The sequence below is a fragment of the Lynx rufus genome, unplaced genomic scaffold, assembly GCF_022079265.1.
Source record: "Lynx rufus isolate CCGP_SWC_20201006 ecotype Redwood Valley unplaced genomic scaffold, mLynRuf1.p SCAF_12, whole genome shotgun sequence".
In the NCBI taxonomy this organism is placed as follows: domain Eukaryota; kingdom Metazoa; phylum Chordata; class Mammalia; order Carnivora; family Felidae; genus Lynx; species Lynx rufus.
This window is the reverse complement of record NW_025814826.1, coordinates 68,082,295-68,106,831: the sequence shown is the minus strand read 5'-3', so window position 1 is coordinate 68,106,831 and position 24,537 is coordinate 68,082,295. Positions and strand designations below refer to the sequence as shown.

The 24,537-nt window shown below is 60.1% G+C and overlaps 2 protein-coding genes across 10 annotated transcripts; both read left to right on the top strand.

Annotated features, from left to right (window-relative positions):
• Positions 1–843: 843 nt before the first annotated feature.
• NRBP2 (nuclear receptor binding protein 2) lies at positions 844–8,040 on the top strand. 2 transcript variants are annotated; one of them, XM_047074303.1, is made up of 18 exons: positions 846–1,013; positions 1,547–1,669; positions 1,745–1,846; positions 1,969–2,058; positions 2,225–2,265; positions 2,352–2,446; positions 2,572–2,595; positions 2,666–2,749; positions 2,835–2,890; positions 2,987–3,082; positions 4,149–4,281; positions 4,415–4,517; positions 4,624–4,674; positions 4,749–4,884; positions 5,702–5,755; positions 5,855–5,918; positions 6,021–6,076; positions 6,163–8,040. In XM_047074303.1, the coding sequence occupies exons 1-18, from the start codon at positions 891–893 to the stop codon at positions 6,229–6,231; spliced, it is 1,500 nt and encodes a 499-aa protein (XP_046930259.1). In that variant the 5' UTR covers positions 846–890; the 3' UTR covers positions 6,232–8,040. The 2 variants fall into 2 exon arrangements, with proteins under 2 accessions (XP_046930258.1, XP_046930259.1); XM_047074302.1 differs by having other exon boundaries at positions 844–1,013; positions 1,944–2,058; positions 2,225–2,446.
• A 3,691-nt stretch (positions 8,041–11,731) lies between these two features.
• On the top strand, positions 11,732–24,523 carry PUF60 (poly(U) binding splicing factor 60). Of its 8 annotated transcripts, none has more exons than XM_047074300.1 (12): positions 11,732–11,904; positions 16,530–16,631; positions 18,946–19,041; positions 19,159–19,248; positions 20,195–20,245; positions 22,373–22,534; positions 22,622–22,714; positions 22,852–23,065; positions 23,145–23,335; positions 23,476–23,611; positions 23,778–24,013; positions 24,096–24,523. In XM_047074300.1, the coding sequence occupies exons 1-12, from the start codon at positions 11,881–11,883 to the stop codon at positions 24,393–24,395; spliced, it is 1,695 nt and encodes a 564-aa protein (XP_046930256.1). In that variant the 5' UTR covers positions 11,732–11,880; the 3' UTR covers positions 24,396–24,523. The 8 variants fall into 8 exon arrangements, with proteins under 8 accessions (XP_046930256.1, XP_046930257.1, XP_046930250.1 ...); XM_047074294.1 differs by having other exon boundaries at positions 11,780–11,904; positions 16,533–16,631; XM_047074297.1 differs by lacking the exon at positions 11,732–11,904 and adding an exon at positions 12,522–12,804.
• Positions 24,524–24,537: the final 14 nt, after the last annotated feature.

The following is a 24,537-nucleotide window of genomic DNA, read 5'->3' as shown; positions in this document are numbered from 1 at the left end:
GGACGGAAGCCTGGAGACAACCGCGGTGCCGCGCGAGGGTGGTGGGCAAGCGGTGCGGGAAGGACCTGCGGCTCCAAGAGCTGCACAGGGGCGTTTCCCGGAGCCCCGGGCCCGGTGCACGCAGGTCACGGAGCGCCCGTGGAGGACCCGACGTACACGGCTCCAGGCCGGCGCCGAACCCCCTGAGGTCGGCTCGCTGGACTCCGGCTGGCGGCGTGGCCTCTTCTGCCCGCAGCCGCAGCCGAGAGCGGAGGCTTGCTGCAGGAGCGGCTTACCCCGACCGGAGCTGGACGCCCGGGGCGCGGGCTCTAGTCCGGATAGGCTGGGCCTCAGCCCGGGCGGACTCCGTGGGGCGGGGCCTTAGGCAGGGCTTCGGCCTGGGAGGGCGCCTCACATGGGATGGGGCTCGCGAGTGGGGTCTCGGCCCAGGGCGACCCCTCGGGTGGGGCGGGGCCAAAGGGCGCGGCCTTACCTGGGGGTGGGCGGGGCCTGGGGCTCGCGGCCTCAGATGGGGCGTGGCCGTAGCGGGGCGGGGGGGGGGAGGCGGGAGGCGGGGCCTTCACCTTCATGGGGCCTGGGGTGTGGCCGGGGCGTGGCCTTGTCCGGTCGTGGGCGGGGCCAGCGCGGGCTCTGCCCTCGGCCAGGAATCTCCATTAGGGCTCCGGCCCCAGGAGGCGGCTCCGGAGGGGCGGGCGGGTTCCACCCCCGGCTGGCCGCGCGCCCGCGCCTCCCAATTCCCGGAGCAGGGCGCGGGCTCCCGGCGGCAGTCGGCGGCTCCGCTCCCGCCTGGGCGTCTGGGCTCTGGGCCAGGGCGGGCTGGGAGCGGCGGCGGCGGCGGCGGCTCGGGGCCGCGGATCCCACGGAGGGCGGCGGCCTGGGCCAGCCAAGCCATGGCGGCTCCGGAGCCGGCGCCGAGGCGGGGCCGGGAGCGGGAGCGGGAGGATGAGAGCGAGGACGAGAGCGACATCCTGGAGGAGAGCCCTTGCGGCCGCTGGCAGAAGCGGCGGGAGCAGGTGGGCACGGCGGAGCGGGGAGGGGGGAGCGGGGGGGGGGGAGGGTGGTCACCGCCCAACTCCGGCGGAGGGCCCGGGAGGCCACGGCGGGGCCGTGGGAGCGCTGGGCAAGCCGGGAGGCCAGAAACCTCTCCGCGGCCTCGCGCAGACAGCCCCCTAATTGGGCGGCCCCTGCACCCTTCTGGTCTGGTCCCCATGCCGTGGTGACGACCCTCCCAATTTCCTAAAGTCCAGCCTCCTCCCAGGACCACTTCCCCGTGCCTCTGTGACCAGACCAGCCGCCCCCCACCCCCCGCCCCAACACCATCCTGAATCCCCTGAACCTCGCTCCGAATCTCCTCGACCCAGCCCCTGGATACCACCACTTGGCCGGTAGAGCCCAACCCGCCTCCAGTCCCGCGGCTTCCCCTAGAGGGGGTCAGAGCCAGCACCCCAAGCTAGCTTCCCCCTCCAAGGGTGTGGGCGGAGACCAAGCCCCCCCTCTGTCTCCTGACACAGATCAGCACACTCATACGCCCTTCCCCCACTGCCAGGTGAACCAGGGAAACATGCCAGGGGTCCAGAGCACCTTCCTGGCCATGGACACTGAGGAGGGGGTGGAGGTGGTGTGGAATGAGTTGCACTTCGGGGACAGGAAGGCTTTCGCAACCCATGAGGTGAGGCTTGCCCACCCCTCGAGTGACTGCGGCCCCCCCACCCCCACCACCCCGTGACCGCACCCCCCTTCCCAGGAGAAGATCCAGACCATGTTTGAGCAGCTGGCGCTGGTAGACCACCCCAACATTGTCAAGCTGCACAAACACTGGCTGGATGCCTCGGAAGCCCGGGCACGGGTGAGCCACGGTCACGGGCACACCACGGGCACACCACAGGGTGGGACGTGGCCACAGGCCGGGTGGGGGTGGGGCGGCGGCAGCGATCCACCCGCAGTTGGCGGAGCCTGCCCGCCCCACAGGTCATCTTCATCACCGAGTACGTGTCGTCAGGCAGCCTCAAGCAATTCCTCAAGAAGACCAAGAAAAACCACAAAGCCATGAACGCCCGGGTATGGGGAGTGGGACAGGGCTGCGCTGGGGAGCTGGGTGAGGGGCAGCTCCGGGGACCTGAACGGGCCGGGGCCAGGTCAGGGATGCGAGGTGAGGGTGCAGGGTGGGCGCCAAAGGCCCAGCTGCCTCTCCCGCACCGGTCGGACAGAGTCCATCCGCCACCAGGCCTGGAAGCGCTGGTGCACACAGATCCTGTCGGCGCTCAGGTGAGGGTCTGGGCTCACCCCGCCACACGCCTACGGCCCCCAGTGACCCCTGACCCGACCACACGTGCTCTCCTTTCCCCCTGCAGCTTTCTACACGCCTGCAACCCCCCCATCATCCACGGGAACCTGACCAGCGATACCATTTTCATACAACACAACGGCCTCATCAAGATTGGCTCTGGTGCTGGCGGGGTTGGGGGGGCGGGGACTGCAGGGGGAGGCGGGGGCTGCCGGAAGCCGTGGGCAGAAGACACGCAGCCCCACCACACTGACGCCTGCTCTTTCTCCCTGCGGTGGCGGGTGCAGTGTGGCACCGCATCTTCTCCAATGGTGCGTGGGGGCCCTAGGGGGATGGGGGGCATGGAGAGGCCAGCCTGCTCATCTTCGCCTCTCTCCACAGCGCTCCCAGATGATCTCCGAAGCCCTATCCGCGTGGAGCGTGAGGAACCACGGAACCTGCACTTCTTCCCACCAGAGTACGGCGGTGAGTCCAGAATCCAGGCGCCCCGGCTGTCCCCCGCGAACACCACGTGCGCCGCACCCGGCCTGACTTGCTCCCCCACTTCCAGAGGTTGCTGATGGCACTGCCGTGGACATCTTCTCCTTTGGGATGTGTGCACTGGAGGTACCAGCCCGGTGGCCTTGTGGCCTCCCAGCTAGCTCACCCTGCCTCTTACCTGTGCTGTCTCTTTTCCACGCCTGACCTGGCCCTGCCTCCCAGATGGCTGTGCTGGAGATCCAAGCCAATGGAGACACCCGGGTCACAGAGGAGGCCATCACTCGCGCCAGGCACTCCCTCAGCGACCCCAACATGCGGGTAAGCACCTTGCCTTGCCCCTCCCGGCTGACTGTCAGTGCTCCAGGTAAGGGCCAGGAAGGTGCTTCGAGCAGGCCTGGAGGTGCAGCGGGCCGGTGCCGCTGAGGGGTATGCCAGCCCCGGTGCCCAAAGGCCTGCCCGCGGGAGGGCCTTACCCACCGCCCTAAGGCTCTGAGGCGCGTTCTAAGGAAGGGGAGACCAGAGGGATGCTCCTCGTGTGAGCACCATCGTTGTGCCTGTCTTGGAGATGAGAAAGAGGCTCAGAGAGGCCAACTACTTTGCCCAAGGCTTTGGGAGAAGTGGCAGACCCAGTGTTCTACCCCACATCCCTGCCTTTAGGCCTCCAGGAAACAAGGTAGAGGCGATGTGGCTCCAGCTTATGTGGGGGGGGGGGGGGCGGGGTAGGGGAGAAGGGGAGTAGGGAGCTGTAGGGGGATGTAGTTGTAGCCACAATCTCTCTAGACTGTCTGGCTTGACCACATGGCTTCTGGGGTCAGAAGTGATAGGGCCTTGGGGAGCCTGGGTGGCTCAGTCGGCTAAGCATCCGACTCTTGGTTTTGGCTCACGTCGTGATCTCACAGTCTGTGAGATCAAGCCCAAGTCAGGCTCCTCACTGAGTGTGGAGCCTGCTTGAGATTCTCTCTCTCTCTGTTCCTCCCCTGCTCACACACACGTGTGTGTGTGTGTGTGTGTGTGTGTGTGTGTGTGTGTGTTCTCCTTCTTAAATTAAGTAAATAAACTTAAAAAAAAAAAAAAAAAAGGAGCGATGGGACTAGATGAGGCTGGTGAGAAGTAGGCCCGGAATAGATATGAGAGGCGACAGAGGACATGTGTACAGTAGGGTAGAGAACTGTGAAGGTCATCTTTGGAGTTGGACCTGAACGGACGCAATCAAAAGAGGGGCAGTCTGTGGGTAGGGGGGTTTGTGCTGGGTCACACTGACCTACAAGAGCCTGGAGGACGGGACCCTTGGGGTCTGGGGACTTCCGGGGCCTCCTCTCCTCGCCCTGTGGAGCTACAGCACCGAGGCTCCACCCACTTCGGCCTTTCCCCTCCGCGTCCCCAGGAGTTCATCCTCTCCTGCCTGGCCCGGGACCCCAGCCGGCGGCCCTCAGCCCACAACCTCCTCTTCCACCGCGTGCTCTTCGAAGTGCACTCCCTGAAGCTCCTGGCGGCTCACTGCTTCCTCCAGCACCAATGTGAGGGGCAGGCAGGCTGGGGGTGCACCAAGGGCCTGGCGGGGGGCGGGGGGGCGGGGGCGGGACAGGAGAAGGGCCCTGGCAGGACCTGCGGCTCGGGGTGCGCTGCCCTGACTGCTCCTGCGGCCTGCAGACCTCATGCCTGAGAACGTGGTGGAGGAAAAGACCAAGGCGGTGGACCTGAATGCGGTCCTGGCGGAGCTTCCCCGGCCGGCCCGGCCCCCACTGCAGTGGCGGTGAGGCCTCCGCTCTCGGCCAGCCCCTCCCCCAGTCCTGTCCTCACCCCCCCTCCCCCAGCGGGGCAGACTGGCTGCCCTCATGCGGTCATCACCCCCACGCCAGGTACTCAGAGGTCTCCTACCTGGAGCTTGACAAATTCCTGGAGGATGTCAGGTGAGAGCTGTCTTCAGTTTGGGGATCTGGTGGCTACCAGGCCTGGGCCCCCAGCCACCCCAGTGTATCCCCAGGAATGGGATCTACCCGCTGATGAACTTTGCCGCTGCCCGACCCCTGGGGCTTCCCCGGGTGCTGGCCCCACCGCCTGAGGAGACCCAGAAGGCCAAGACCCCGACACCGGAACCTTTTGACTCAGAGACCAGAAAGGTGAGCCCCTGCTCCTGCTGCATGGTGCGCGTCCTCAGGCCTGTCCACAGCCCACAGGGGTCCCTTTTCAGGCGCTTTGAGTGCCCCCCCCCCCCCCCCCCCCCACCACTCAGCTCTCTTCCCGGCTGCCAGAGACCAGGTCCCAGCTGACCGTTTTGTCAGGGGTAGGAGACAAGCCAGGATACCCCCTTTTCAGAGGCTCCTTGCCCCCGAAGTCCCCTCCCCTTGCTCCCTGCCTCCCCCCCCCCCGCCTGCCAGCCCCCCATCCCTGCCCCATCCTTGCTGTGTTCCAAGCAGCCTCCGTCTGGGAATCTCATCCACCCCTAGGCATCTCTGCTTCCCTGCCCTTGGCTTGCTAAGCCCCCGACTTCCCTCCACAGTGCAGCCAGGATTCATGTGCTAATGTCCAAAGCGGCCCACAGAGATGGTGGGGGGTCCTCAGCATGACTCCCAGGTGCTCTGAGGCCTGGCCCTGCTGGCGCCCCCTGCGTCTGCTCCTTCATGTTCCTCCTGACCCCTCTCCTCCACCGCTGTCCCAGCTGTCTCCTTATTGAGGTGTTCTCTCCACCTGTGAAAACTCTGTTTCTCCCTCATTGCCCAGACTCGGTGTCTACTCTTCTGGAAGTTTTCCTTAACTTGCCAGACCACTCATGTGATGTGATGTGACGTGAGATGTGCTTTCTAGGCTCTCCTTAGAGATTTACCCCCATTTCCAGTCCTTACTCTTCCTTCTGGGCCCCCTAAGGTGGCATCTGCTCTTGTACTCAGTGCTGAGGTCAAGCCTCTGAGGGTGACCTTGATCCGCCCCTATCCCCAGGTGATCCAGATGCAATGCAACCTGGAGAGAAGTGAGGACAAGGCCCGCTGGCATGTGAGCAGGGCCGGCGCTGGGACCCGCAGAGGTACAGGGTAAGGGCAGTGGGGGATGGGGTGCGCTCTAGGAGCCAACCACGCCCTCCTGCCTCCCCAGCTCACTCTGCTTCTGGTGCTGGAGGACCGGCTGCACCGGCAGCTCACTTACGACCTGCTCCCAAGTAAGCCGGGTGGGCGGGGCCCCGGGCAGGGATGGGTGCGGGTGTGGGCACAGGCGGTGGCCTCACGCCTCTGCCCCACCCCTGCCTGTGTCCCTGCCTCAGCGGACAGTGCCCAGGACCTTGCTGCCGAGCTGGTACACTACGGCTTCGTTCACGAGGTGTGTGGCCAGCCCAGCCAGCTGGGAGGGGGGCACAGCAGAGTCTGCACCCCTCTGTCACCCCACGCCTTCCTCCCACCCTGCAGGATGACCGGACCAAGCTGGCTGCCTTCCTGGAAAGCACCTTCCTCAAGTACCTTGGAGCTCAGCCGTGACCTCCCAACCCCAGCCCCTAGGGACCAGCCCCGGCAGCCCGCATGGGGAAGCTCAGCATTGGCCCAGGGTTCAGAGGACCAGGGGCTGTCCTCTGCTTACATGCTGGGGGCTGATGACCAAACACCTGCCTTCTACAGCTTCCAAGGAGGCCCTGGAGTGGGGTGGGGAAGGTGGTGGCTTTGGAGCTACAGGGGGACGATCAGGGGGTGAAGGAGCCTAGGTTGGGGGTCAGGGGAGTCGTTAGGTCCCACATGTCCTTAGGATCAGGATCCCCCCCCCCCCCACCTAGCCAGCTTCCACAACTCAGAATCCCTTCCCGTGTCCACCACTTCCTGGCCAAGAGCTCTCCCCCCACCCCAGGATATCTGGCCAGTGATTGTACCTTCAGCATGGGGGAGGCTGCCCCCCAGGGAAGCCCAGTGCTGAGGGTGGGGGACCCGTGTCCTGGACAGATGTCTGGCCAGGGAGATGCTCCACCCCCTGTTGGAACCACAGACCCACGTGAGGAACCCCCACATTAAGCCAGTGGCACCACACCTGCGGACGTCAGGCACAGTGCGGGGCACAGGACAGGGCCACAACCTGGCAGGAGGAGCAGTTGACAGAGAAGTTTCCGGAGCCCAAGTTCACAGTTTGATGTGGCTTCTGCACAGCCCTCCAACCGCTGCCCAGTGCAGACCCGCCATGGAGCCCCCTTCAGACGTTCCACTGCTCGGAGACAGGGATCTTCCGGCCCTCTGCAGATACTCTCTGGTCCCTGCACCCCCCACCAAAGGGCTCTTTTCTCTTCCATTCCCTGGCCTGGACAGGTTGGGCTCAGGCAGATACCCGCTCTTCACTGTGCCTCCTCTCAGATCCATTACCCCCTTTGTTACCTCCCTCACCTCTTCCCATGGCGGCTGCCTCCCAGGTCCTGAGACTGTCAGCTCCTGATTCCCCGTCTCTCCCCCTCAACTCCTTCCCACCCCTCATTGCCCTGGCCTCATTTCTCCCAGACTGCCTCCCCTCCGTCTTCAAATTGAGTTAAACATTCCTAAACGTTTTAAATCGCATGTATACATTTGGTGCGTTCAGATTCCTTTTTAAGTATTTCTAGTATCAAATCAGGAAAGCCCACGGTTGCATTAGTTCTCTGTCGTTGCTATAAGAATTTACCACAAACTTAGTGGCTTAAAATGCCACAAATTTATTATAGTTGTGCAGGTCAAAAGTCTGGTACAGGTCTCACCAGACTAAACTCAAGCTGCTAGCAAGGCTATGTTCCTTTCTGGCACTTCTAGGGGAGCCTAGAGCCATTTCCTGGGTTTCCATCTTCTGTTCCTTCAGCTTGGGTCTGCAGGTGTCAGGCATGGTGCAAGCTATGGGCACCGGGCAGGAATTCATTTCCTTGCAATGGTAGGGCCAAGGTCCCCATTTTCTTGCCCTGAAAGAAACTGAAGGTCATTGTCAGCTTCCACAGGCACCACGTTCCTTGGCTCACGTACCCATCTCCCATCTCCAAAGCCAGCAACAACTAGTTAAGTCTTTCTCATGAACCGTCTGTCTGGTTTTTTGCAGCCAGGAAAGCCTCATGTAATTAGGTTGGGTCTACCTGGATAATCCAGAATAATCTCCCTACCGCAAGGTTCCTTAATCATACCTACAAAATCCTTTTTGCCATATAAAGTAACGTTCACAGGTTCTGGGGTTACAGCACGGACATCTTGGAGGGAAGGTGTCCTTTCTCCACCTACCACGTTGCCCTAACCAAAAACCAAACCAAAACCAAGTTACCAAGGTGTCTCAAATAAATGTACAAACATGGTGAATCTCAAGTTGTCTTAAACACCCCAATACTCTACAAAGTTATCCAAATTCTTACATCTTCCAACTTAAATAACAAATCTAAAATAACTTACACGTCCAGTTGGAAATCCTAATGCTATCATCTTAAAATAATTTGAGTGTCAAATGCATAACAGGTTGTACCCGTGATTTTTTTTTAATTTTTTTTAACGTTTATTCATTTTTGAGACAGAGAGAGACAGAGCATGAATGGGGGAAGGTCAGAGAGAGAGAGGGAGACACAGAATCTGAAACAGGCTCCAGGCTCTGAGCTGTCAGCACGAGCCCGATGCGGGGCTCAAACTCACGGACCGCGAGATCATGACCTGAGCCGAGGTTGGATGCCCAACTGACTGAGCCACCCAGGCGCCCAGATTGTACCCGTGATTAAACTGAACGCAAAAATATCAATACTATCATGGCTCCATTTAATCATGCTTATGTTGAGGTTTTCATTTTAACTTTTATCTTTTCAAAGTTATATACATATCGTTTTAAAAGTGGAATGCATTTTTTTTTTAACCAACAATAAATAACCAATGCAGTCTCCAACTCTGTTTCCAAATTTAACTCTTAGCTATTTCTTCGGGCGTGTAAAACCCATCTTCCACAAAACGACACATGCTTTTACTGCTTTTTATTGGGTTTTCTACATTAAGGTCTTCCCCGGCTGGTGTCCTGGGAGAAGAGCAGGATCACTAGCCTCAGTTTCCTGACCCAGCATCATCCCAGTGTGGTGGGTATTATTACAGCTTCATTACTGCAGGTCTCAGCAGAGAACAAGGTGTCCTAGGGTTATATTTGCTTTCTTGCACAACTTTTTGTTTTGCCTGGAGTTAATAATTGCCTTATTTTTTGGTTTGTTTAGTTTTCTATACATGTCTCATGAATTCATTCTTAGATTCTCCTACTGAAGTGTGAACCTCTCAATACTTGAGATTCATTGCATAACTGACTGCTCAGTTTCATCTTTTCCCAGAGCCCCCACTGTGCCAGCTCTCTGCCCCAGGCTGCTTGTTCTCGGGCCTGTGACCCAGCTTTCAGCATGAGTTAGTTGTTCCTTCACCAGCATCCTGGAGCACCTCCTTTCTCCTTTGACTGGGTCCTTAGCTCTCATCTTCCTTCCTTCACCCTCTGTTTGAGGAGGAACATCCTCCAAGTTTCCTGAGAGAAGGTACATGGGAAGTTATGGAGTCTTTGCCTATTTGTCCCTAGCCTACTCTTACATCTGCTTGTTAGTGTAGCTAGGCACAAAAGTTTGCCTAAGTTGAAAATTATTTCTCCCAAGGATTTTGAGAGTATCATGTGATTTTCTTCTAGTCCCAAGAATTCTCATGCCTTTCTGAATTCTGACCCCTTGTGATTTGTCTCTCTCACTTCCTCTTCCTCTCTCTCCCTCCCTTTGGAAATTCTCAATGATAGTTCATTTAAAACTTCTCTTTTATCTGTTGTCCAGAGATCCCAATCCTTCAGTTCTAGGAAAAAAAAAATTTTTTTTTTTGGTTGACTTTCCCCTTCTCCTTATTTTGAGGAATTTTTATTATTTAGATGTTGAGCTTTGAGAGGCACAATACACGGTAGTTAAGGGCATAGGCTGTGGGGCCATTCCGCTTCCTGAGGTATGATATCGTGCCCCTACTTTCTTGTCTGTAAAAATGGGATAATGACAGTACCCACTCCATGGGATCATTGTAAAGATCACACAGGTAATGTTTGTAAAGTAATGAGAACAGTGCCCAGAACACAAGCACTCTGAATGCCTTATACGTCAATGTCAAATGTCACAGGGGAAGCTGCCACCAGACAGTGGTGCTTGTGCCCCCCACTCTCCTGCAGTGGTGGTGGTGGCAAGTCCCAGCCCATTCACTACTTCACCCATCCCTCTCTGTCATGGAGGCCACTGAAGTGCCAGTCCAGTTCTAAGCACTGAAGAATACTGGTCAGTGTGATTATGGTTACATTTTATCTTCTCTACCTATCGGGTTTTGTTCTATACATCCTAGAAGATTTCAACTGTATCTTTCAACCCTCTACTGAATTGTTCATTTTCCTCCCATATTTTTCATTTGTAAGCACTCTTTATCATTTGCTGAATATTCTTTCTTTATAGCCTCCTGTTCTTGATTTTGTTTTTCTTTTTTAAAAAAGTTCTTATTTTGCTTCCAGTTAGCTGACATGCAGTGTTAGTTTCAGGTGTGCAATATATCGCTTGTTCTTGATTTTGGATGCAACATCCTCTCTAGTATCTGAGGATAGGAGTTTAGCTTTTCTTCTTTTTCTCTTTGCTTTATTGTCTCTGCTCCTTCTGAGTTCCTTTTCCATTTCCATTTTTGTTCCTTCTCCTTAGGTGTCTGGTGATCCTGGGCTGTCCCGTTTCTCTTAAGAGTGATATGATCTTAATGGTGGGGCTTATTGCCTGGTGAGCTTTGAGGCCAGGGATCTAGCCAGGCCATTCTCCTGAGCACCCTCCAGCTGCCAGTCTTCTTTTGAGCCAGGAGCTACTGCAGACAGGAGCTCTGAGTTTTGTGGTGGGCACATGCTGGGGGCTAGACTTCGAGCCAGGGTGGAGGTGGGGACAGGGCAAGAATCTCACTCCCTTTCAGAACAGGGTTCTGCTCTGACAGCCCAGCCACTGCCAGTAGGGATAGAGGTCCTGGGGGTCTCCTCTTTCTTGCAGCTGCATTTTCACACACGACCCCTCAGATGCTAACCTCCAGGTGGCTAAACAGACCCCCTTCTCCACCTTCCTCCAGTTCCACAATATTTCACTTCTGTCTTCATGGGTTTTTGTCTTTATAAAATTCTATCATTTTAGAGGGGAGGGGTATGAAGAAAATATTCAACCCTGTTTAACTAGACGGTAAAGCCTCCCAGGATTGAGAAGAGACCTGCCTAACTGGGAAAGACACTTTGTTGCCTCAGGTAGGCCGAAGTTGTTGGACTGACAATTTCACTGAGCTTACAGATGTGGCCTCATTGTGTTAGGGTCTTGGGGCTGGGTGTGACATACGGCAGACGTCTAGGGCAGCTCAAGGCCCCGATGGGGACTCCGGGTGCAGGCCCTTCCCACTGGGTGGGTTCACAAGCCTGTCTTTTGGATTCCTACCGACTGCATGTCATTGAATCTATGACGCCATCAGTTTCAAGATGCGCTGCTGTTTTATGACTCACTAGGAAAGAGAATGAGGCTAATTAAACGAAGGCACATCATTCACTGGTAGGCGCATGCTGACTTCAGAGATGGCACGACGCAAAGAAGATGTAACTTGAAATCTGACTCTGAAATATGGCGACTCTTCGTGACCTCTTTCAACAAGATCGTTTGGGCAGATGGGACTTCTTCAGCCCTGGAGGGGATCCAAACTTCCTCTGTCCTGCCTCTTGGGTGAGAGCGGGGACGCAGGAGACACACACATCACCCGTTTTTCCGTTAAGGAGGCAGGAAAGTGGAGCAGCGGCGGGAGGAGGGGCAGGAGGGGGAAGCGAGGGGCTAACAGACACACTGAGCCTGGACGGCCCTCCGCCGGCGAAGGGTAAGCGCTGCGAAAGACAAGACGTGTGAGGCAACCGGGAAAGAGGTGCGCGCCGCCGGCCCCGCCCACACGGTCCCGGCCCCGCCCCGTCCGCCGGCTCCTCTTCGGGCCCTTAACGGTCCCTCCCCACACCGGAAGCCCATTCCTCTGTCTTCCCTCGTCGAGGGCGAAGGGGCGTTTTGTCGCGAGACTTCCCTCCTTCTCCGGGCGCATCCGCTGGCACCCAGATCGCGCGAGACCGCGGAGGGAGCAGGAGCGTGTGGCGCGCGCGGCGGCCGCGACGGACGCAAGATGGCGACGGCGACCATAGCTCTCGTAAGTGAGCCGCCTGTGAGCGCAGGCCGCCGCTCGGTCGGCGGGAGTGGGTCGTCGGCCGGGCCAGGGCGCCGAAGGCCTCTTGGGGACGCAGCGGTAGCTCCCGGGCCCCCGCGGCTCTCGGTTGTGCGAGGCGGGGGCGGGCGCGGGCGCGAGGCGGGGCCGGGCCCGCGGCCGCAGCTTCCGGCTCGCGGGCTACAGCTTCCGGCGGTCGGAGTCTGGGGGCCGTGAGGCGCGCCCAGCGCGGCCCGGTCGGGGGGCGGCCGGCCGGGCCTGCGCGAGCTGCCTCGGGTCGCGCCGCCGAGTCGCAGCCTCAGGGCGGAGCCGGGCGGCTGTCGTACCCTTCTGCCGACGGGTGCGCCTGTGGCCGGGGCTTGACTGCGGGGCTCCTGGCCGTGATGGCGTCTCCTCCTGTCCGTGGGAACGGGCCGCCAGGCGTGCAGGGCCTGTAGGAAGGCATCTTGGCCCGGTGGGAAGGGTGGTGGCCTTGGCTCCTTGCATCCACAGCTGCGACTCTGCTGCTCTCCGCTGATGCTCCGCGGGAAGTGGTTACCAGCTAACAGGGACTCCATCCCGGCTTCCTTATCCAGGAAGGAGAGAATGTGCTCTCGCATCACGTTTCTTGAGCAGTTTTTTTGCCTCAGGCTCTGTCCGAGCACTTGGGGGCACAGTGGGCAACTAGACGTAGTCCCGGCCCCGTTCTGGGGTCTGGTGGACCCTGAGGACCAGTTGCCGCCCACGGGGCCCATGTATACTGTGAGCTCGAGGGACCTGTGCTCAGGGTGGTGTAGACATCCAGCGGAAGGAGCCTCTCCCTCCCGTGCTCAGTGCTCACCTACCTTTCAGTCACCTGGAGCGATTAGCATTGATGGAGAACGCTTATATACACCACACTAAACGGTGAAGTCTCCTTTGACCCTTTTTTCTTCCTATTCGGTTTAAATGACTGTTGTCCTGGGCCTTGCACAACATCATTCCGTTGCTTTATTTACCTTACACCCTGCCCCTAATCCATACCCACGGTGACATGGTGAGGTCTGTCAGAGAAGGCACCTGTTGCAGGTGGCTGGAGGCTGGACTGATGGGGAAGACACCTGAGGTCAGGGAGTGTACTTAGGTTAGAACTAGATCTTGGCCAGGCCCTCTGCTGGGGGCCGACACCCATGAGGGAGGCTGGACCTATGTCACTGGGAGTCACTGGGACAGGAACAGGCTGGGGGTGGGGGGAGGCCCCAGCTTGTGTGGGGAGCCCAGCGTGTGATTCTCCGACCTTGCTAACTTGACTGTCCTCTTTCTACCGTGTCCCGCTCCCTGTTGAAACCACAGGAGCAAACGACCTGCCTGAGAGGAAGTTAGAAAAGAGACGGAGATAGAGGACTTGGCGACTGTCCCGGACAGTGGTTAGAATTGGACAGCAAAGGAGAGGGAGGCTTGGAGACGAGGACCCAGACTCCTGGGAAAGTGTGGAATGTGGAGGAGGAGAAGCCAGTGAAGAGTGGGTGCCTGGTTTCCCTCAAGCCTCCTGCAGCGGCAGCATGGACACCGAGCGCTGGCCTCGGTGGGTGCCGGAGGCTGGAGCTGGCAGCGCCCTGCACTCACGGACACTGAGGGATGAGTTGGGCTCAGTTGTGCTGTGGCGTGGTGCCAGACAGAGGTGGCCTCACGGTAGAGGTGGCCACGGGCAGTGAGTCTGAGTCCCGCAAACCGAGGTTTTCCGTGGGGGTGTTTGTTGCTCATTCGAATTCTCTCAAGAGGTTGACACGTACATACGTTGGTGGGTGTCCGAAAACCGTACAGTCTCAGGCTTACATCAGATTCCGGGAGTGAGGTCCAGGCTGTGGTCTGACGTGTACCTCTTCTAACCTTTCCAGTGGATGGCTCTCTAGACAGCCTGTGTTCTGACTGTCTTGGTCGGGCATAGTGAGAGCCTGTTCTGTCCCGTGGTCCGTGCATGCTGAGCAGCACAGGTGCTGTCCTGAGATGTGGCTTCAGCTCTTGTGGGACGTGGGGATAGAGTGGCACCGAATTGGGCTGACAGCGATCCACTAGGGAAGGACGCAGGAAGATGCGGAAGTGCCGCTTGTCCCTTCTGTGCCTTCCACCTGTTGGCTGCAGAAACAGGCCACAGCCCCTTCTCGTTGGGGGCGTGGTCTTCTGGTGGCATCGTGTGTCTGTGACTTATCACTCCATTCTTCCCTACCTGTGACCACTGGGCTCACTCGTACTTGGAGCCATTCCTCTTGGTTTCCATCTATGTGGCAGGGGCGCCAGACCCTCTCCCTTCTCTGTGGGCACCGGTGCTTGCTTCTCCTTCTGAAGATGGTCCGCGCCTACCTCCTCGGCCTTCCCTGGCTGCCGCAGCGCAGCACCCTCGGTGCCTTTCTTCGCATCCTGCGCTCGCTTGGTGGTTTTTTCTTGTGCTCATGAACCACAGCAGTCTTCTTATGTAGGTGCCACTTGCCTTGTTTTTGCTGCAAAGTGCCCAGCACAGAGCCCAGCCGTCTGGTAGGCCACGTGGCACCGTGTAAAGAGGACTGAACAGACGGAGGGCGTCCTGCAGTGGCTCTGCTCTGGGGATTTGACGCTGGGTGTTGTACCAGTGCTGATAATGGCTGAGACCTAGAGCTGCTTGCTCTGTGCCGGGAGAGCCTTGAGTACTTTACACGGGGTGACTCACTGAACCTGCTTGCCAGCCCCAGGACACAGGCCTGAAGAGGCCGAGTCTTGGACACGTTGAGTAATTACTTTAACTTCTCTGGCATTTCTGATGGAAGTACTCGTCTTGAGCCTAGGCCGGTGAGCAGTGGCAGCGCTGGAGTTTGGGGCCCAGAATCACAGGGCTGCACTGCCTCCCAGAGGGGACTTCTCACCCTTTGAGGCACTGCTGCCTGATGACAGGGAGCTTTGTGACTGCAAAGCCTCCTGTTTTCATTGCCAGAGGGTGACAGCACGTGGCCATCTGTGATCATAAACAGCAGTTTTCTACAAGCTTTCTTAGCAGAACCGTGGGCTCTGTGGGACTAGCGCCTTGGTGTCCGAGGAGGTGGTGGCATGTTCCTTGTGGTCTCCCCTGCCGGCCTGACTGTTCCTGAGAAGTCTCTTCTGAGTCGTGTACTACCTTCAGCAATGGCCTGTTTCCTATGTTGGCTATTATATTAGTTTGGGACAGCAAGAAGTCGTTGATAAATGTGCCCTCGGGTTGGCTCTCTTCACAGGCCTAGGTGCTGGATTGCTTTCGCAGACCTGGAGTCGACTCTTGCTGTGAGCCTCGAGAGGGCAGCCTCGGCTTCAGATGTGCTCCTGGGGGTGCCAGGGTGCTTGAGGCAAGCCAGACGTGGACCCTGACCCCAGCTGCCATACGCCCAGTCGGTGGGGCCATGCCACAAGGGTCCCCCATCCTTTGGCTCTCTGTGGGGCATCGTTTCTAAGTAGCAGTGGTGCTGAGCTCAGCAACTGAGTGGTGCAGCTCTGGGCAAGGCGCAGGGCTGGGTTAGCCACAGCTCCTGTGCCCACTGGCCGTGTATCCAGCACAGACAGGCTTGTGTTGCCGTCTTCTTTGGGGCTAGAGGGCCTGAGACGAGCTCTGACCAAGTCAGCCCAGCCTCTGGCTTTGTGCACAGGGCTCCCAGGGTAGGCGCGGTTGTCCCCTGTGTTCCTAGATGTCTGTGGGTCTTGTGAGCTGGGAGTGGGGAAAGTGTGTTCTGCTCTCAGTTCCCGCTGTGCGGCCTGAGAAGGTGGAGTAGGTCTCTGGGCCCTTCCACCAAGTCCCCCAGCCCCCATCGTTGCTGCCTCCCGCCCGTGGCCTGTCTTTGCTCCTGCTGAGCTGAGTTGAGAGCTGTTCTCTCCTTTGGGCTGTCTCTGCATGGCAGTGGCTCCATGCCCCTCTGGGTGTGGAGTATGGCCAAGCTCTCAGCTGCCCTCCCTGCAGTTAGACAGCCCCGGACAGTTAGACTGCTGGGGGAGGGAGGCTTGTGTGTGCAGACCACGTACCAGAGCCTGTTATTCGGAGAACAGCCCTCCTCAGAGGTGTCTTCAGGAAGGGTTTGGGGTGTGGGCTTGGCCAGAGCCTGTGGAAGGCACTGGGACTGATGCTGAGCCATGGGGCCGGCCCAGACGTGTGTGCAGGCAGCTAGAGAGGTTCCGCTGTCTGCCTCAGGGGGGGATGTGGGGGATGGCCAGCTGTGTCCCCTGTCATCCCTTGTGGCCTGGCCCAGCCTGCCGGCAGGAAAGGAACTGATCTTTAAGACCTCAGCTGTGTGGCCAGAGGGCAGTTTTAGACCTAGGGAAGGATGCCTTTCCTCGACATGGGGCAGGAGCTCTTATCCTCTGTCCTGTCCTTTCCTGGTGACTCATTGCCAAATCCGGGCTGCCCTAGACTCTGACAGGCCAGCCCCTTTTGCCAGGACCCTGATCAGCTGCAGGTGTCCTGGAGGAATGGGCAGTGTGGGGTGGAGTGGGACACTGTCGGATGCTCAGGGGCCAAGCCAGAGCCGGTCTTGTCCTGTGCCTCTGCTGCCTCTCTTTCTCGTCCACGGACACTTGGCCTTTAGCTAGGGAAGGGGAGAGAGGGCCGGGGTGGGTGGGTCTTATAACTGTCCGTTACAACATCTCTTTCCTGCCTGCAGCAGGTCAATGGCCAGCAAGGAGGGGGGTCCGAGCCGGCGGCGGCGGCGGCAGCGGCGGCGGCGGCAGTGGTGGCAGCGGGAGACAAATGGAAACCTCCACAGGTACTGACCTTAACCGTCCTTGCCCTCAGGCCTGCCCGCCTGCCCGCCTGCCTGCCCGCCCGCCCGCCCGCCCGCCCGCCCGCCTGCCTGCGTGTCCCTGGGCCTAGAGAGGTGGGGGTGGGGTGGGGGGAGCTCTAGGGACTCTTCTCTACCTTCTGGGTGCAGGCGCCTGTCTTGTCCCCTCACCACCCGGCCTCAGGCCTGGCTCTCCCCTTAGCATCTGCCCTGCTTTTGTGGTGGGTCACAGCCTCGTGTCTTCAGACGTCGGGCAGATAGTGATGGTGGTTAGCTGGGGGCTGACCCAGAGCGACTGCAAGCCCTTCACCACGGGTGTCCTAGAAGAGGGCAGATGTGCCGTTTCAGAGTGTGATGGGTGTTAAGAGCCAGAAACAGAGATTTTCACTTCAGACCTCGAATTTAGATAAAACAGCGAAACAGAACATGTGTAAGTCAGAGCACGGGGTCTGCATGGGACTCGGGCCAGACTGCAGAGTGGGTCTGGGCGGATCTCGTCCTGCTCCGGTTTCTTTGTCCTTGGGAGCTTGTCCTATAGGAGGTGGAGCCAGTCCTTGTTCCTGGGCAGTAGGGTTCTTTGTGCTTCTCCATGGCAGCGCCTGCCCCCAGCGGGTTCCAGTGGGGGCTCAACAAGGTGGCCTGGGGGCCTGCTGGAGTGGGACCCTCCTGCGGGCCCCCACACCCTCAGGGGACGTTTGGCCGTGATACGCAGCTTGGATCCTGGGAAGTTATGGGGGCTGAAGCAGATGGGCAGAGGGGCCAGGGTGTCCATCTAGCCAGCCCTCCCCTGCCCTGATTGATGAGAGAAGGGCCTTTTGTTTACCAAGACAAAGAGGAGATTGAAAAGTTTCTAAGGGGCTGAAAGGGGGTTGGCATTGGTTACCATGGTGACAGCCTGCTCTAGAGTCACAGCCCCTGGCACTCTTGCCTTTGTCTCACTAAGGAGAACCTGGCTTGGGGCCAGCCGGGAGGGTGGAGAGGACAAGCCTCTGGGCCAGACTGGGTCGCCAGAGTAGGGACCTCCAGGCCCCTTCTGCCCTTTGATCCTGTGCTGGAAACCTAATTCTTGGGCTGGTCAGGATGGGGATTCCTGGGGTTTGGGTCAGCTGGCCCCTTCCTGCCTCCTCTGATGTCCTTGCTCATCATGCCTATGCTGGGGTCTGTCTGTCTCCTCTGCTGTCCCTCCCAAGGCTGTGCTGGGAGCTGCAGAGCATCCCCTCTGGAGGGGGCTGGTGGTGGTCCATCCTTGCGGTTGCTGGGGTAGCCCCAGGCCCTCTGAGCTCCTGGGCAGGCAGGTGTGGTCTGACTCCTGAGACACATACTCTTTGGTCTGATGGCTGTGGTTTTTTTCTTGCTCACAGAACTGTATACTTTCGCCTGCACACAGCTTAGAAATGTATTTTGGCAGAAAGAACGTAACCTTAATCCTAGCTGCATTGGCTGTGGTCTGCAGCAGGCTGTGCCTGCTCCCCCCGCCCCACACCTCCCCAAAATGTCTCCTGGTCCCCATGCTCACCCGGCTAGGGTGCTGGCAGGTCCACTTTTCTTCTGTGGCTGGTCTGCTCCTGGCTTCTCTTCCCAGGGGACTGGAGTCCTCCTTGGGGCTGTGGTGGCCTGGGAGAACAAGTCCAGGTTTTCAAGTGTGCAGGGATAGGGGATGGGGCGCTGCCTGAAGGTATGCTGGGAGGGAGGCCCTTTCCCACACTTGCTCCTTGAGTAGTCCCTGGTACTCCACCCAATCAGGAAAGCTGAGTCTGTGACCATGGCTGGATCTGTGGGGCGGTGTGGAGGGCAGAGGTGGGTGACAGGCAGTCCGGGAATGAGGAGTCCCAGCACATCCAGACAACCATGGCCCCTCTTCCTTATAAGGGATGGCTAAGGCCAGCTTTCTTGCACCGTGTGGGCCTGAGGTTCTGGGGTCAGGCTTGCTCCAAGGGATGGGCCCCTCTTACTACTCGCTGCCTGTTTCGGTATCTCGTGAGGAGGCCATTGTGGCCTGGGCCCCAGAACTGTTCAGGGTTGTCCACGGGCCCCGACGTACCTGCCTTCCTCAGCGTGTGTCCTGCTCAGGAGTCTTGGGAGAGGTCTGACTAGGGACAGGCACGGGGATGGCGGAGGGGCAGACGCATATCTAGGCCAGGCCAGAGACAGCCTGTGACTAGGAGCTGTCGGTCCCTGGGAACGGACTGGGCCCGAGGCCACGTGCAGGCGTAGGGGGAGGCAGGTGGGGTGGGGTTCCTGGGGCCACGTGGGGTGGCCTTGAGCTTATTCTTAACGATTTCCCGCTCCCCACTACCAGGGGACGGACTCCATCAAGATGGAGAACGGGCAGAACACAACCGCGAAGCTGGGACTGCCTCCTCTGACGCCCGAGCAGCAAGAGGCCCTCCAGAAGGTGAGAGTGTACCTGCTGGGGAACCAGGGCACGGCGGGGGCGGGGAGCAGGTGGCGGAGGAAAGCGCATCTCCCGCAGGCCGGGCCCCCCGGTGCTCCTCACCGCCTTCTCCCGCAGGCCAAGAAGTACGCCATGGAGCAGAGCATCAAGAGCGTGCTGGTGAAGCAGACCATCGCGCACCAGCAGCAGCAGCTCACCAACCTGCAGGTGAGCCGCCCGGGCCCCGCCCTCCGGCCTCGTGCCGGCCCCGCCCGAGGCCGGCCCCGCCCGCCCGGGCCGGGAGCCTCCGCCCGCCCCTCCCCGCCACCCACCTCCTCTTCCTTCTCTTCCTCCTCCTGTGCCTGTGGCCGTCCCCGCGAGGTGTCGCGGTTCTTTTTCTCAAGGACTCGTTCTTGGGACGCCCAGGCTTCTCCGTGAGGCACGAGCGGCCCAGCCTTACCCATCTGCTGAGTGCCCGCGGCCCCTTCCCGCCCTTCTCTGTAGCCCTGCCCCGCACCCTGAGTTGGCTCCTCCTCTTGGACTTGAAAGCGTTGCCTCAGGTCGCCTCTGCGCCCAGTTGAGGGTGCAGCATGTAGGGGCGTTCCTCCCCACCCCCCATGGCCTCGGATCAGAGGTGTCAGGCCCCGACCCCTGCAGTGAGCCCAGACCACCCGGACTGGGGTCTGGGACGGACAGGACAGGCTGGGAGCACTTCCAACAGGGCCCTGTTCTGGCCCTGTGACTGGAAGCCGCAGTGGCTGTGGGGAAGAGGCCAGGGAGAGGCTGACTGGTTGGTGCCTGGGCCTCGAGCCCCTTGCCCCCCTGCCCGGCCCTCAGATATCCACACTGCCAGGAGATGCCCTGGCTCTTCACCTTGTTCCGTCCGCACCCTCCTCCTCTTCCTTCTCCTCCTTCTCCTCCTCCCCCTCCCCCCCTCCTCCCCCTCCCTTCCTTCTGCCCCGCCGGCCAGGCTGCGGGGCGGGGCACCTGGGGCTCTGAGGCCCCCCCTGGGCAGGTGCCGGCGGCTGGCCAGTTGGCCGGCAGTTTGGGAAGGCAGGCGGGCCTCCCTGGCAGGGCGGGGACTCCGGGCCTTGCCGCTGTCTGCGTGAGGTGTGACAAGAGCGGGAGACTGCTCGGCTCCAACAGACTGAACTCTGTCTTTACTGTCTTTCAGATGGCAGCAGTGACAATGGGCTTTGGAGATCCTCTCTCACCTTTGCAATCGGTCAATAGAAATGCTCACTTCTTCCGGGGCTCATGTCCTTAGTCAGGGCTAGAGGGGGGCAGTGCAGCCCGCGTGCTGGGGACCTTGCTCCCCTAGCCGGCCCTGCCCGCCAGCTCGGGACGAGCGCAGCAGAGCGCCAGGCGTGGCGGGGCCAGTGGTGTGGGCGGGCACCCACCCGGGACCGCCCCTGGGGAGGCCTCCATCTGCTCTGAGGTCCCGCCTTAAAACTAACCGGCCAGGTAACTGCGGAGGGCAGCAGGCCAGGAGGGCAGCTGCCCACGCCAGGCCCACCTTCACCCATGTCGCCTGCACGCACGAGGCGCAGCGCCTGGGCCTTCAGCTCTGCCGGTCTCCAGGCTGCCCGGGCTCCTGGGTTGGGGTCAGGCCCCCGAGGAGAGACGAGTCCTAACTCCCGGCCCCATCAGACCCTGGAGGGAGGCTGGATGGATGGGGCGGGGGGCTGGGGGGTCCCAAGCAAGCAGGAGAGGGAAGGGCAAGAATTTGGTCCTCTGGGCCTGGCTGTCAGCAAGGGGTAGAGGCCATGCAGCCAGGGAGCAGGCAGGGGCTGAGCCCAGAGTGGGCCAGGGCGGAGGCAGAGGCGGTGGCTGTGGCCCTGGCTGCCGTGGGCGGAGGAGTCTGGGAAAGAGACCCTGCTCCATCCCCTGGGGGTCGTCCCTGGGTGTGCTGCTCTCACAGGGGAGATGTGGCCCTGTCTGAGGGCCAGACAGACCCGACGTCCTCACTGAGGAGTGTCTGTCTATGGGGAGACGTCAGGGAGGAGGGCTCTTGGCCCGCCTGCTGTTGGGAAGCCCACCCTGGAGAGGAGACGTGCTGTTATCTTGGGGGGGTTTGACCTGAGGGGTAGATGGTGTACGTGTGGGGTGTCTGGTGCGAGAGGGGACGTAGTTCCACCTTTGCTGGTCCTTGGTCTCTGCAGGGGCCTGAGGCCGACTTGTCAGGAGCCCAGTTTGAGGAGGGCAGTCCCATTTGGGGGGAAATTCCTAGTTGGGGGAACACATGGATCTGATTTTTAGGCTCCTCTTTGAGGGAGGGGGAGGTCTGGTCTACATAAGAGGCCGGTTGGTGTGTAAAGAGGGAAACTAGCCTCTGGTTATGGGAGCTTTTCGAGGGTGAGGGGAGCCCGTCTTTATGGAGGGACTGGAGCCAGGATCCCATCTTCTTTGCCTGCCCTGGGCCTCTGATGTCTTCCCCGGGGCCCAGCTCCTCCTGGCCGCCCCCTGCATATGGCTCTGGGAACCCCCCTGCCTGGCACGTCACGTGTGAGGTGGCGGGGGTGGGAACCCCGTCCCTGAGGGGCATGGGGAGGCCCCTGGGCCCAAGCTTGCCCCGGCGCAGAGGCAGCGTCTGCCCAAGCAGAGTCCTGGGCCCGCTGGGCCTGTTCCCTCCCTGCGCCAAGGAGCCCTGGGGCCTCTCTTTTTGGCAGCTCTGCCACCTTCTGACATTCCTGGGGGCGGGGCCTTGGGGCTGCAGGGGTGAGCTCCAGCCAGCCCTTTTTTGTCAGGTGTTCAACACACTGGGGGGCTTGCCAAATGCTAAGCCCCCACCTGAGTTGGCCCTGCATGAGCAGCTGCCCTTTGTCTCTGCAGGGAGCCCCCATCTGGGCTCCTGACCTCCTCCCCTGGGCTCTCTTCTGGGCAGTAGCTGCCCTGTCTTCTGCCCCCTCTCTTGCCTCCACACCAGTGGGTCCCTGAAGCTTGGATGGCTTCCCCTTCCCTCTTCTGCTAGAGCACTTGACCAGGACCCTGGGAGGATCTTCTAGCCCAGCTTGGGGTACCTGGCCCCCAGACTGGAAGGTGGGCAGGGTGGGAGGGCGTGCAGCCCTGCCTCCCAGCCGCTTGTCAGCTTTGCTGCCAGTCTGCCCGGGACCTGGATGGGCCGGGGTGCGTCCGTGTCCTGCCTTTGGGCCTGGCCTTCCTTCCTGGGGGGTAGGGTCCTGTTGACCCCTGCTCCCCTGACTGCAGGAGCTGAGCCTGCACCTTGTTGCCGTGTGGGGAGCTCTCCCCACAGCGGAGCTGGGTAGGTGGGCCAGGAGGGGAGTGGGCTGCCCAGCCTCTTGCAACCCCCTCACAAGCCAGTGGCTCTCTCTCCCCTTGTGTCCTGCTCCAGATGGCAGCTCAGCGGCAGCGGGCGCTGGCCATCATGTGTCGGGTCTACGTGGGTTCCATCTACTATGAGCTCGGGGAGGACACCATTCGCCAGGCTTTTGCTCCCTTCGGACCCATCAAGAGCATTGACATGTCCTGGGACTCCGTCACCATGAAGCACAAGGTGAGATTTAGTCTGCCCCTCCCCACCCCGCCCCACCCCCCACCCTGGGCCCTGTTCGCCTAACGACAGACACATTCACGTGTCCAGGGCTTTGCCTTTGTGGAGTACGAGGTCCCAGAAGCTGCGCAGCTCGCCTTGGAGCAGATGAACTCAGTGATGCTAGGAGGCAGGAACATCAAGGTAGGGGCCAAGGAGGTGGGCCTCGGGGCCGGGACGTCGGGTGTGCTCTAGTTTCAGTCCCCTGGGAGGCGCAGAGCAGCCCGAAGTGGCCAGGCCTGGGCTGACTGGGGACTCTTTGTCCCTTGCCTCTCTCCCAGGTGGGCAGACCCAGCAATATAGGGCAGGCCCAGCCTATCATAGACCAGCTGGCTGAGGAGGCGCGAGCTTTCAATCGCATCTACGTGGCTTCTGTGCACCAGGATCTTTCCGACGATGACATCAAGAGCGTATTTGAGGCCTTTGGCAAGATCAAATCTTGCACACTGGCCCGGGACCCCACAACTGGCAAGCACAAGGGTTATGGGTTCATTGGTGAGTTTGGGGAGACTGAGGTGAGGGTGGGGCCCACCTGGCACTGGGGCTAACCCTCACTGCTGCCTCTGCCCTGCAGAGTATGAGAAGGCCCAGTCATCCCAGGATGCCGTGTCTTCCATGAACCTGTTTGATCTGGGTGGCCAGTACTTGCGGGTGGGCAAGGCTGTCACACCCCCCATGCCCCTGCTTACACCTGCCACACCCGGAGGCCTCCCACCTGCTGCTGCCGTGGCCGCAGCTGCAGCCACAGCCAAGATCACAGCTCAGGTGAGGGCTGGTGCAGTTGTGTGGTTCATTTGTGGGTGACAGCTCCTCTCTCCCTCCTCCTTTGGGGATTGGCTCTTTGGGTGGTCTTGAGTGGAGGCAGCCAGATCGGGGACTGAGTGTGGTGGCTTTCTGAGTTGCAGGAAGCAGTGGCTGGAGCAGCGGTGCTGGGTACCCTGGCCACTCCTGGACTGGTGTCCCCTGCACTGACTCTGGCCCAACCTCTGGGGGCTTTGCCCCAGGCTGTCATGGCTGCCCAGGCGCCAGGAGTCATCACAGGTGAGCCTGGGTGGGTCAGGGCCTCCCTTCTTCTCCTGCCCCTCTGCGCATAGCCCTCTGTGGCCAGGACAGGCCATGGTTCAGGCCTGGGTAGGTGGTGCTTCACTCCTTCCTGGGAAGGGCAGAGACGGGGGAGTGACCAGTGGACCTGGTGGGTTTGCTGCAGGTGTGACCCCAGCCCGGCCTCCCATTCCGGTCACCATCCCCTCTGTGGGAGTGGTGAACCCCATCCTGGCCAGCCCCCCAACGCTGGGTCTCCTGGAGCCCAAGAAGGAGAAGGAGGAGGAGGAGCTCTTTCCTGAGTCGGAGCGGCCAGAGATGCTCAGCGAGCAGGAGCACATGAGCATCTCCGGTAGTAGCGCCCGCCACATGGTGATGCAGAAGCTGCTCCGAAAGCAGGAGGTGGGCATCTGGGGCCACTGGGGTGGGTGGGGCAGGGTGACCCAGCCAGCCATAGCTCTCAGCTGTCCCCTCCCCTGCACAGTCCACGGTGATGGTTCTGCGTAACATGGTGGACCCCAAGGACATCGACGATGACCTGGAGGGGGAGGTGACCGAGGAGTGTGGCAAGTTTGGTGCTGTGAACCGTGTCATCATATACCAGGAGAAGCAGGGCGAGGAGGAGGACGCAGAGATCATCGTCAAGATTTTTGTGGAGTTTTCCATAGCCTCTGAGACTCACAAGGCCATCCAGGCCCTCAATGGGCGCTGGTTTGCTGGCCGCAAGGTGGTGGCTGAAGTGTATGACCAGGAGCGTTTTGATAACAGTGACCTTTCTGCGTGACCTTGGCCCTATTCCCTGGACTTGCACTTGCTCCTTGTTTCCTCTGGGTTTTATAGAGTGATTTGTTGGTGTCTCAGGCCTAGCCACCCAGCGTGGGGATAAAGGTGCAGATGCTGTTGGCCCCGAAAGTCCCTGTGTAACA